At 41.4% G+C, this 12872-nt stretch overlaps 2 protein-coding genes across 2 annotated transcripts; both read left to right on the forward strand.

The window, feature by feature from the left end:
• Positions 1–236: 236 nt before the first annotated feature.
• On the forward strand, positions 237–2429 carry LOC104944519 (bifunctional apoptosis regulator; the record flags this gene model as incomplete). The annotated part of the gene is made up of 3 exons (XM_010770063.1): positions 237–553; positions 1189–1385; positions 1701–2429. Coding segments are annotated over 3 exons (707 nt in total), but the record flags the coding sequence as incomplete, so codon positions are not given.
• Positions 2430–4392: 1963 nt separating this feature from the next.
• Positions 4393–11634, forward strand: txndc11 (thioredoxin domain containing 11; the record flags this gene model as incomplete). The annotated part of the gene is made up of 9 exons (XM_010770064.1): positions 4393–4696; positions 5938–6034; positions 6789–6908; positions 7411–7508; positions 8065–8194; positions 8544–8637; positions 9289–9401; positions 9519–9722; positions 10879–11634. Coding segments are annotated over exons 1-9 (1740 nt in total), but the record flags the coding sequence as incomplete, so codon positions are not given.
• Between the last annotated feature and the right edge of the window lie 1238 nt (positions 11635–12872).

Below are 12872 nucleotides of genomic sequence, written 5' to 3' on the forward strand. Positions count from 1 at the left end.
CTAATGCTAATAATGCTAATGCCAGCAAATACAACTGCGGCTTCACAAAACTTTTCGGAGTTTTACGGGGCGTGGTTTGCAATCCGCCCAGCCAATCAGAAATGGGAACCTTTTTTTCCCACGAAAGTACCACCTCTCTAGCAGGGACTAAAAAGGGGGGGGAAAGGTTCTCATGAACTAAGTTCTAGTTCCGGATGTTTTTGGTGTGAACGCAACATTTCAAGAACTATCGGAACTATACTGGGAAAAGTACTCCGGTGTGAAAGCGCCTATTGAAGAGTTCACTGAATCTCCAGATAGTATTTGTCATATTTCTCACACAAATGACTGTCCTCTTACTCTATATACCTGTTCTTCTCTTACGTTCTGCCAGGTTACTAATGCGGGGAAGTCGCTGTTCTTGCTGTACGCGCTGAAGCGCTCCCCCCGCCTCACACTCTTCTATTTGTATTTATTCGACTACTCGGAAACCTTCCTGCCCTTCCTGCACACCTGCTGTCCGGCCATCACAAACATCGGACAGTCAGTGGAGAGCAGCTTCCTCAACACACAGGTGACACTTTGCAAACTTGGTGTATCCTTCTCTTAGGTCCTCTTCAAAGTTGGGGTTTCGGGTCATCTTTCCCCATGATCACACACTGAAATAAAAAATAAGAATATTTTGGAAATGTTAAATAGGCAGTACTCTAACAATGATATGTTGTAACCTTATTCCGACAAAAATATCACATCAACGACTATCTTGATTTAACATCTCATCGTCCACTTGCATGTAAATATAATGTACTTCATTGAGGTAACTAGATTTAGATGAATAGATAGATAGTTAGTTAGATGGATAGATGGATAGTTAGGTAGATAGATAGATAGATAGATATACTTTATTGATCCCAATTTGGGAAATGTCTTCGTTGCAGCAGGATAAAAAACACAAGGCAATATACATAAGAGAAATTAAGACACAAGAAATAAACATTCCGAAATATTTCAGAAATATAAATAAAATAGCATTACAAATTTAAAAAGTTAAAAGAAATATATACATGTGGAAAATGTACAAGTGGAAACACAAATTTCCAGTAACAAATATAATGCAGGATATTTAATTACTGTACAATTTATTTCTACTCATATATTTAACATTCATACCAGTTTAATTGTTTCATATGATGTTTCTGTGTTTGTCAGATGGAGCCCAGCTGGCGGCAGTGGGGAGAGTTTCTTGTGAAGTACCTCCTGCTCCCATACCAGCTGATAGCAGAGTTTGCCTGGGACTGGTTGGCCGTGCACTACTGGACGTCTCGCTTCATCATCGTGAACGCCATGCTGCTGTCCGTGCTGGAGGGCTGCGCACTGTGGAGACTCTGGGCGAGAGCCAGCATCAGGTAAACACTTGGCAGGGGGTTTTATGTTCTGTGTTTTTATGTTTTTAAATACATTTTAAGTCGCCTCTTGTGTGTAAGGACACTTGGAAAAAGAGTAGATTACGTCCTGGTTACATACAGGGTGAAAAGAAGTGCTGCAGCATGAGAAAAATAAAACACGTTCTGAACATTAAAGCATGTAAACATGTCACAGTAGAAGCACAAAATACAACCTGAAGATAAGCATTGTTCTCTTAAAGCTACAAATGAAGTTATAGTTGGTTTCGGAGTTGGAGAAGACTTTATTCACTGACTTCTATGTTCCTCTCTCCTTAGGGCTATGCCACGCAAGATGTGGAACCACTTGTGGAAGATGCTCTCTCAGGGGTTTGCCTTCGCCCTCCTGTGGCCTTTTTTCCCTCAGTTTGTGTGCAACTGCCTCTTCTACTGGGCTCTGTACTTCAGTCCCATCATTAATATAGACCTGGTGGTGCAGCAGCTAATGCACCCAGAAACACAGGCTCTGTAACAAACTGCATGCTAACAGTGCTCCATTAATACCATACAGTTCACAGCAAATATCAAGAGTTGCTGAAGAGGAGAGGGCGTTTATTTTCAGCAGTATACTCATATGAGACTGGCTTACTCGCTGTTGGCAAGGAAGTTTTCTCGCTTCCAAGACTTGACTCTGCTGGATGGCTGCCATGTGGAACAAGAGAGTCTTTTGTACAAGAAACAAAACCAACAAGATGAGAATCGCTGAAATATCTGTGATGTTATTGATTACTGCAGTGATTTCTCTCTGCGTGCACAGTGCATTCACAAACCACATTGCCTAGATGGTCGACAGGGCAGTTAAGAAATTGCCTGGCCTCTTAAGTAATTTTCTGAAAGCTTTGTAGCACAGAGAGGGCTGTTATCCGATGAGAGGAGAGCTTTTTTGACGCATATGCTGCCTGAAGGTGGATTAAAACATCAGTACATGCATTTTTGTCTGGCTTCTTTTATTAAATGTAATCCAAAACAAATTAAAATAAAAAAACTGCTGGTTCAAAAATAATTTAATTTTTTTTGGAATTATACGTGTACTGTATAGCAATCCTTATTTGGCATGAATTTAAATCATTGCAGTGCAGTCCTGGCTTTATATGCAGTCCTAGTGCCACAGAGCTCTCGGAAAATTCCCCATGCGAGGTTTGGTGATATGGTTGTGAAATGTGTCAAATGTTGAGGCTTGTAGTTCTGCAGCCTGACGGAAACCTCAGGCTTTACAGTTGATGTGAAGAAAAACTAAAATGGCGTCTTTATGAGCAAATGTTCAACAATGAAGCGTGATTCAGGAAGTCAAGATGCCCATTTCCCTTTGCCACAGTGACGCGTCCTAAAACCCGGAAGTAAGTTAGCATTTGACCACTTCCGGTTCCTTCGACAAAAAGCAATGCAATTTCTCCATAGGATTTTGGAAAATAATCGATAGATTTATGATTAGAAAATGATAAAAGTAGGGTAGACATATGGATATTATCCGGCTGAACAAAACGTGATCGGTCTGTTCAATGTGTGTCAACCACAGACCTTATTTCCAGCTATTTTCCAAAATCCTATGGAGAAATTGCATTGGTTTTTGTCGAAGGGACCGGAAGGAGTTTACTTCCGGGTTTTAGGACGCGTCACTGTGGCACTCTATTCATGTGTCATTTAGCATTGAAATAAAACATATGGTCTTAAAAAAATGGAGATGCTTATAAAAGATATGTTCTAATTCCTATGATTCTAAGTAGAAACTGTTCGGAGCAGATTGTACTTGCTGACAAATATTGTGTTGCACATTCTTTTTTTATTGTTCAGAAACCTTTTGTTTGCAGTATACATTTCCATGTGACGGGTAGGTAGAGCTAATCAAATACTTTTATTTTTTTTATTACATTTTTTGCACTTAAGAGTTATACACTGTGATTTTGTTCTTTAATGTTCTATAATGACAACAAATAAAGATTTTTAAATAATGCTATCGGGTTGTGTGGATTATTTTCTCGTGAAATAGTCATTTACGTCATTTAAACATAAGATAAAAATGTTTATAAGGGCAATATCAACAAGGCTCTGGAGATGCTATTATGTGAACTATTTTTAAAAATGTATAATATTAAACAAATGCCTTTCTTCTCAAATACTTGAGTAGTAGCTGTCCACACAGTTTCATAATTCCCAGAAGGGGAGTTTACCTCACATGAAAGGTAAATAAAATGATTTGATGCCTAAAATGCTGATTTGGCTTTTAATCATGTACATGTTATTTGTTTCCTATAGGCCGCCTACTTATATATATTTACCAGGCATTGTTGGAGAGAGCCTTAGATCCAAGATTGTCATTGCCAATGAAGGTGTCACTGTAGTCATTTTTAATAAATGTAATCAAAAACAATGAATCATAACTTTAATCTTATTTAAAACGATTTGATTGATTGAAAACTTTACAACGTCCGCCCTCTAGTGTTCGACCGTCGTCATGGCAGCAACGGCTGTAGTTACAAAAATAGGGACTGTCCGGAAACAGCAGGGAGAGACTCGATACGCAAAAATAACTACAAATATAGTTATATTGCAGTTTTTAAAACATGATACATTTTTACAAATTTATTTCGCGTTCCATCAAAGTAGGCTACCCTATTTTATTTCACCCAGTTCTCCTTGATTTTTAAATGCACCGTTTGCTTTAAACGACCGCCCTCTAGTGGTCGACCATCGTCATGGCAGCAACGGCTGTCACTACAACAACGTAGGGACTGTCTCAAAACAGCAAGAAAGACTCAACACCAAAAAACTATTAAAAACACAATATATGTCCAAATATTAAAGCATTATAATTATATAAACCCGTTTATTTCTCATTCAACCAAAATACCGTATGTTATTCTACCCATATGTCCTTAATTTTTAAATGCACCGTGCGCTTTAAACAGCTAACAACATTTGACGGTCCCTCCCTTACGTCATTGTTGCGGAAGTGAAAAGTCTACGTGGGAAAGAAAGGTTGGTGTGACCGTGTTTGAATACCAGCAGCACATATGTCCAATCCAGGTTAGCTCCTTCCTCCTCCCCGTCGAACCAGTCCTCCTCTCCGCCCCTTGGTAGGCAAATGGACGCGTAGAGAGCCGTAAGCCGGGGAGTATAAATGGGAGGGAGAGCCGCCGACCGCCTGTAATGCTGCGCCGGGTGCGGCAGTCTTCTCTCCGGCAGGTGCTGTTTTTGATGGCCCGGAGACCAGGGCTGCTCTGCGGGTCTGTGCTGCTCGGAGTGCTGCTCGTACTGGCCGTCAAGTTCACATGCAGGTAACACACTTAGCTGCCTTAACATACACTTAGTTTATAGTGTGTTTTTGTGACCACCAGGCTAACATGAGACAACCATAACTGACTCAACATGTGGGTTACTTTGCTGAGAGATACATGTTGTAGCATTGAAAAGTCGTAAATTAGCTCCACCTAATTACAATGTAGCTACTTGGAAGTAATTAGGGTCTTCATAATGCTGTGGAGTTAATCTAATACTGGCGTGTACTGCAGGACAGGAGGATTAACTAATGCTATAATCACTTTAAACAGACAGTCCTTTTCCCAGGAGTCTATCATACCTTTAATTTCTTAGTTTTAATACGGTTTGCGCGTCTGTATTTGTACATGACTCTTAAGTCAACAGTGTTCACGTCATAACTCTGTAGTAAACAACACATGTATGTTCCTGTGAGGCCAGCTGTGGAGGTTCAGCTGGGGAGACAGAAACTTGAAGCAAATAGCAAACAAATGATCTAAGACACATCCTGCTTAGCTGGTTGTGGGGGAATATTGAGTATTGTAAACATTTAAGCAAGACGTTCAAGTTGTTATTGAAGTACAAGTCAAACAAGTATTAGCAGCTAAAGAAGTGAAAACAATAAGTCAAACCAATTATTTTGGTCAATCATTTGTCTTTATTAATCAGTATCTAGTTCCAGCTCTTCAAGTCAAAAGATTTCCTAGCGTTCCTTGTTAATCATTATAGTACAAAGAAGGATTATCTTTGGGTTCTGGACTGTTTCCTGAACAAAACATGAATTTATAATAATTGTTAGTTGCTCCCATAAACCAGTTGAGGTCTCCATGATCTGCAGCTGATCTTAAATATATTGTATACCCATTTATTGTAAACATAACTCCATCGCAAGTTCTCTGAGCCCAAAGTAATAATACATTTTGAAAGTGCTCTTGTTGTCTGATCAAAGGTCCAAAACCAAATAGATTTAAATTACATAACTCCTGGTATGTTAGCTAAATAAATACAATCCAATAAAGAGTTATCAAACTTGTCAGTGATTCATTTTCAGTCCACTGACTTATTAATTGATTAACAATTCATAAGAGCACTTAACAGCACATACTTTCCATCTTAAATTATCTTTGGATTGATTGCATATTGTACACGATTGATCTCAGACACATCCTGCCCGTCAAGTCAACCCCAGAGGCGAAGTGCTTTGCCTGATAGAGGGAACCTAATTGCTTTGTAATTACATTGAAATCTGTCCTTCCTGTAGCCGTGCTAAGAATGTGGTGGCAGCAGCTCGGCCTCCGGTGCGGTTCTTCTCTGCCGAGGCCCCGATAGTGGATCTGTACTTGGGTCAGCTAGACCAGGTGAGAAACACACACACCGGAGTCAAGTGTTCCTGAAATGTACGCAGATACATACTACTTGTTGAATGGATATGAGGACAGTCACAACAAAGGAGCAACATAAGGCTGCAGAGTACATACAGCTTACATGTAGTCTTCATTACATTTCATGTGCGTGAAACTTACTCAAATGTTTCCTAATGTAGCTTTCACCTGACTGCTCCCCAACTCTCATGCACATTAGTTTGCCATTGCCTTACATAATAACATGTCTGCAGCTCGATGAGTCGGCTAATAGTTTCTCAAAGTACTTTTAAAAAAATTGTATTTATTCGTTTTTTCCACATGTGAGTTATTTTAAAACAAAACAAGTACACTTATAATGTTTTAATTTTTGGAAAGGAGCAGAGGGAAGAAAATCTTATTTGACCTGCCCCTTCTTACAAAAAAATAACAAATAAATCAAATGAAATAACCATTAAAAAGCAATATTCTTTCAGTCACAGTTGCTTACAAATACTGAACGAGAACACAATCAACAGTCAACTTCATCTGTCTAAATACGCTTTCTTTATACCTTTTCTTGAACTTAACAATGTTCTTACAGCCCTTTAAATCATTCAGTAAAGAATTCCACTTCTTTACACCAAGAGACACACATCCGCTTTAAAGTATTACTTCAATTGTCAGTCTTTAATAATAATAATGCATTCATTGAGAACTACAATCTAGCAAAGTCAATAACTTATCAATAACGTTACCATCTCCTCTGCAGGTGGAGCGTCTCCGCAGCGTGGCGGAGGTTTCTCTGATCTTCTTCTATGCACCGTGGTGTGCGCACTCCATGGCTGCCAGGCAGGAAGTGCAGCAGGTGGCTAAGAAGCTCGCTAAACAGGTACAGGACACCTGAGGGGTCACAACGTGCACTCTGCAGGAGTGTTTCCATACCAAATGGCACCATTCATTACAGCGCGTGTGTATGATCACTGATAAGGTAGCAGAACATGTGTTGTTATAGTGGCATGCTTATGAGTTACAGAATACATGTACGAGAGTAAATATAGTTAACAGTAGTAATCGTAATGTTTTGAGAACAGTCTAAATACGCTACCAGCCGCAAAGAGCAGCTCAGTTATTGTGAGGTTTATAGAAATCTGCTGGAGTTATAAAGTCAAACCCATCTTTAAGTTCAGCGTGAAAATCCTGTTTACTGCAATGTGTCTGACTGGTGGGAGGATGTTCCTCTGGCTCAGAGTTAATGCTAACGTGTTATGTAAATGAGACTGAATACCACCTGGACGGACGTTTCTCTGACAACGCCCCACACTATACCTGGTCTGTGTTATGGAAATAGTTGTTCCATGTCTTTCTCTCTCTCTCTAAACAAACACACACAGGTGCAGTTTCTAGCTGTTAACTGTTGGTGGAATCATGGGAAATGTAGGAAGCAAAACCGCTTCTATCAGTACCCGATCATCCACCTGTTTTATAGAAGGTAAGACGCCCTTCCTATCAGAGTTCTCACTTTGACACTCTGGCTTCAATTAATAGGATTAATGTGGTTTAAAAACACATAATGACGTTTCTAACAAGACCAAATGAGTCATCTTATTGCTGACACACTTTCTTACTTTCCCAAAGTCACATCTTCACATTTCTAGTTCCATTCGGACAACATTTAAAGATATGAATACTTACATTTAAGAAGCAGGGACCAGTAAATGATTAGCATTTTGTCCTGAGAAGTGGATAATGTGTCCATGTTTTCCCCCCTACTTTCACTACAGGTTTTTAGCTATTCAAATCCTGTTTATTTGTTTACCAGGAGAGTGCACACTAATCGACATTTCAGTTTCCACTTCAGTACATTTTGCAAGAGTTAGATAACGAACTCACATGGCAATGATTAGAAATAGTTTATGCGTCTCGTCTCATGATCAGTCCACGTAGTAGACAACCTTAAAATCATTTGATTGGTACATTTGAGCTGTTGGTGTGAGGTCATCTTATTGATCCACGATGTTCTTTGTCTTTGTGTTTCCTTGCTGCAGGTTTGGGCCTATAGAGTACAAGGGTCCGTATGTAGCTCCATATGTGGAGAGTTTTATCCTCCGAGTCATCACACCGCTCACTTACCTCCCGTCGAGAGACGCACTCAAAGAGTTTCTCTCCTATCACGAGGTACTGTTTGACTTTTACATTACATCACATTGCATTTAGCTGACGCTTTTATCCAAAGCGACTTACAGTAAGTGCATTCGACCAGGAAGATACAACCTTGAAGAAAACAGAATCATATAAGTGCATCAGGTTTCATAGAGCCAAACATTTCAAGTGCTACTCAACTGGCTTTAGATAAGCCAGCCCTTCAGGCCATTTGATGGAGAATCAGTTTGATCTTCACAGTGTGTGCAGTTACAGTTATGCAAGCTGCTCAAATAAGATCTGTGGATCAACCTTAGTGTTAAACTGTCTAAGGCTATATTTCAATATGGTGTATTCTAATTGGTTGTCTCTTGTTTGTTTCCAGCCTCGAGTGGTGGGCTTCTTCCAGTTTAACTCCTCTCCTCAGCCCCCGGGGTACATCACGTATCTCTCCTCTGCCCTGAAGGCCCTGAAAAGGGGTAAGTGATGATGATCAATCGGAACTGAAGATCGTAGAGTCGTATGTGTGTCAAGTATGTAGGATAGATATAGCTCGCTTATGGAAAACGCATATGATTGACAATAGCAGTAAGTAGTATATGGAACATCAGGGTGTCCGCGGGGTCTTAAAAAGTATTAAAAGTTGATAAATCAATTTAGCGAAAATTAAGGCTATTAAAAAGTATTAAACGGCATTTCCCAAGGTATTACATTTTGTAGCTTGTTTTCAATAAGTATATAAATAGTCCAAAGAGGTTGTATTCTACAGTCTGCCTGAATGGATTTCACGTCATCTGAACAGGACACCGCACGCTCACTGCTTGATAGCGCGTGAAGGTCCGTTTACGCCGGTTGTTAAACAACATCGTTATGGGGAAATGCAAGTCTGCGTCCAAATGGTTGGAGGATAAGGAGGAAGGACAATCAATACTGTATATAGTAAATGTGAGGTAAAGTGTGTCGCCAAGGTAACCGGTTAGAACTCGAAGTGGCGATGAGGTCTTAAAATGTTTGGAAAGGGTCTTAAAAAAGGTTTTAAAAGGTTTTACATTTGACTTCAGGATTCCTGCATATACCCTGAATAAGAAATGTCCAATCCAGTCCTCAGTCTCTATGTTTTTCCGGTGCAGATTTCCGTGGTGTTGTACGTTTCGGCGTTGTGACCAACAAGCAGGTGGCCGAGGCCATCTCTCTTAAAGAAGATGAATCTGTTTATCTCAACAGAAGATTTAACTCCTCATTGGTAAGCAATGTCACCAAGAAGCTGTTGTTGGAATAATGAAATGCTAGTTACATTTGACTTTCATTTCGGATGAATGCTAACAATCCCGTTTATTTATTTATTTTTTTCTTGCGTCAGATTTTCCCTCGAAGGGAACGCAACTTCACGTCAGAGGCCATATGTAGCTGGGTGTTTGAACACCGCGAGACCGTCCTCCAATGGCTGCAGCCTCCAGGAACTAAGTCCCGCCTCCTAGAGCACGAGCTGAGTAAAGGTCCGGCTCTGCTGCTGTTCCTGCCGCACAACCCACTCGGGACCAAACCCAGTCCAATGCTGCAGCAGGTGAGCATCAAGAGAGAGCTCACATAGAGAGCGGACGTGATCTTAAGGCTGCCTTTCATACAACGGACTAAAGAATCCTTCTTCAGTTTCTCAGGATGGATAGCCTCAGAGACAATTGAAAGGCCTCAGGTTTCAGTTGTACCTGAACAAAAGAAAGAAATATTTCAGATGGAAACTCGATCCTTTACTTCCTGTCACAGGGCTCTGTTTTAGGTCTTTCATAGCTTTCTTTTTGTATATTTCTATTATTCACTTACATCATATATATTTTATCTTATTATATATTTATCAGAATCAGAATACCTTTATTAGTCCCACGGAGGGGACATTTGCGTAGTTGCAGCAGGAAAAAGAGCCACAGAGAGCTTAATGTTACATATGTTAAATATGTGACATGCATTAAAAAGAAGTACTAAGTTAAGATATAATAAAAAGTTACATAATTTGAACTTCATAACTGGAATAAACTACCTGAAACAACAAGACAAGATTTAAAACCTTTCCCTTTTCCACCAATATCTATTACATTTCCTGCACTGCACTTTGGAACCACTTTCCTTTTGAGTTATTGAATTGAAGAAAATGCTTATTTTTGTAATTTCACAGATTGCATTATTATGTAAACAGATTAAATTGACTATTGTTTTTGAAAACTGCTATGTAATTAAACCTGTCTTACCTTAACCCAGATGTCTGTACCAAGAACACCTGTTACAAATAAATAATGATATATATATATATATTACAAATGGGGCGAAGCCTGTGAGCTAGTTCAGGCAGTCAACTCGAGCACCAATGATACACTAACACGTGACGCACCTCGTCCCTCTTACAACCAACCAATCACATTCTCCTAAACATGCCGCTCTATTGAAGCTGTCAGGTCTTCCTGCCTCTGCCTCGCTGCTGCTGCTGCTGCTGCTGCTGCTGTGTTTCATGTTGCTGCTGCTTGCCTGCCCCCCCCACCACCACACCACCACCCCAGCTCCACCTGTAGGCCCGGGTGATAGTTATCTAATCATCACTCAATGTTCTTTGTAAATCTGTGGAGTGATGAGGCCCGAGCCCAGACTCCAAACTCAAACTATGCTGCTCTAATAAACATATTAAGAACACGTGAGTTGTCTGACTGAACTCTCTTTCCTTTGTCTTTCAGATTGCAGACATTGCTGTGCGTTATCATTCCTGTGACAACGCTAACCACTCCAGCTCAGAGGAAACCTCCCCCCCCCACTCGTGCTGCCAGTCAGTCCCTCTCCCAGAGTTCAGTGCGAGTGTGTGTGAGGTTTGCCTCCGTCTGTCACCATCCAGCCTGAGCAGCTCCTCTGTGCGCTGCTCCTTCTCCTCCACCACTCAGGGAGGAGAAGTGTTCCAGTCTCATCTCCATCACTGCTGCCTCCACCGACTGCCTGCTGCGTCTCTGAACACCTCCGAGGGCTGCAGCCACTTCCTGAGCAGCTACAGCCCGTTCAGCCAATACAGTGCCTGCTGCAGAGAAGTAGAACCTCAGCTCAACCAATCACAAGCCAAAGAGGAGCAAGCAGCTCCCCTCCCACCTCCGTCTTCCCCCCTTGCTCCGTCCTCTCAGGAGGGGGGAGGCATCACAGGGCTGCGCTGTCACACCAACAGGACGCTCCGGTTCTACCTGCTGGACGTGGCTCTGAACTGGCCCCTGGCGGAGAGGCTGGGGGCCACGGGGAACAGAAGTGTTTCTCCTCACCAGGGCGCCGGGGCACAAGGAGACGGGTCGTTTGCAACCATTGTGCACCTGAAGGACGAGGTTCATTACGTTCTGCACCGCAGCCCAGCAGCCACGCTGACGGAGTCTCTGGGTGAGACCTGGAGAGTGTTTCAGCCCTACCAGACGGTCTTATGTGGTCTGGAACTGGTCAAACTAGTTTCTACAATGGTGGTTAGATCATGCATGAAGTCAAAATAAATATATATATACCGGTTCCAAATGTCCACAATCAAAGGTGGAGTTAAAAGCCGCTGTTATAGAGAGTTGTAAGAGGCGATGATTATTTAAATGAGGTTATAACTTTGCACTTTGATACTGTTTCTCTTTTAAAATATTTATAGTGTTGCTCTTAGCTGCATTTACGTAAAGTGAAGAGTTTTTCTTTCTGTCCTGTTGACGGAGGAAACAGATTAGTGTGTTATCGCTCGCTGCAGAGAGTTGTGCACATTCTCCACATCATCAGACAAAGAAGACCGAAAGCAAGCACTGACATGTTTTGCATACGGCTCAGGGGAAGGTCAACAGGAAGAAGTGTGCAAGTCATTGGACAAAGGAAGTGTTGGCCTGTGGTGGCTCATTAATAGTATTGAAATTTAGAAAGTTGATTTAACCATTCTGCATGTTCCTCCTGATCCGTCTGCTAACACAATTTGCTTGTTTATTGATTAATCTAATCAACAAGACAATTTACTGGAGTAGAGACATTAGGCGCGTTCACACCAAGTACTTTTCCCACAAAGGTTCCTGAGAACTACGATTTAGTTGCGTTCACACCAAAAAGTCCCAGGAACTAAATTAGTTCTAGAGAACCTTTTTACCCCCTTTTCAGTCCCTGCTAGAGAGCAGGGACTTTCGTGGGAGAAAAAGGTTCCTGTGTCTGATTGGCTGGGCGGAATGCAAACCACGCCCCGTCAAACTCCCAAAAACGTTTGTGAAGCCGCCATTTTATTATCCTTGCATTGTATTATTAGCATTAGCATTAGCCCAGCGCAGAAACGCAGAGAGACTAACTTATGACAACACAACATAAAACATGGGAGCGGTGGAGATGAGGAGGTGTCGGCATTCTGGCCGTTTACTCGGAAGGCTTCAGTAGAAGCTGCTTTTGGGCGGCAGTATACGCCGTGAAGTTGTTTGCGGCCTGCCAGTAAACCCAAAGCAGCAGAAGAAGAAGAAGTGACGTCAGCGGCTTCATTTGCGTAATCCACCCCCAGGGACTAATTTCCGGTGTGAACACGATCTGTACTTAGTTCATCAGAACTAAAGAGTTCTCAGTGGAACCTTTGTGGGAAAAGTACTTGGTGTGAACGCGCCTAATGGTGCTCTAGGAGGAGATTCACATGTTGATGTAGAAGAGACATGAAGAAGAGGGGACGCATGTTGATGTAGAAGAGACATGAAGAAGAGGG

This window comes from Notothenia coriiceps, unplaced genomic scaffold (genome assembly GCF_000735185.1).
Source record: "Notothenia coriiceps isolate Sejong01 unplaced genomic scaffold, NC01 NC01_scaffold00008296, whole genome shotgun sequence".
Lineage (NCBI taxonomy): Eukaryota > Metazoa > Chordata > Actinopteri > Perciformes > Nototheniidae > Notothenia > Notothenia coriiceps.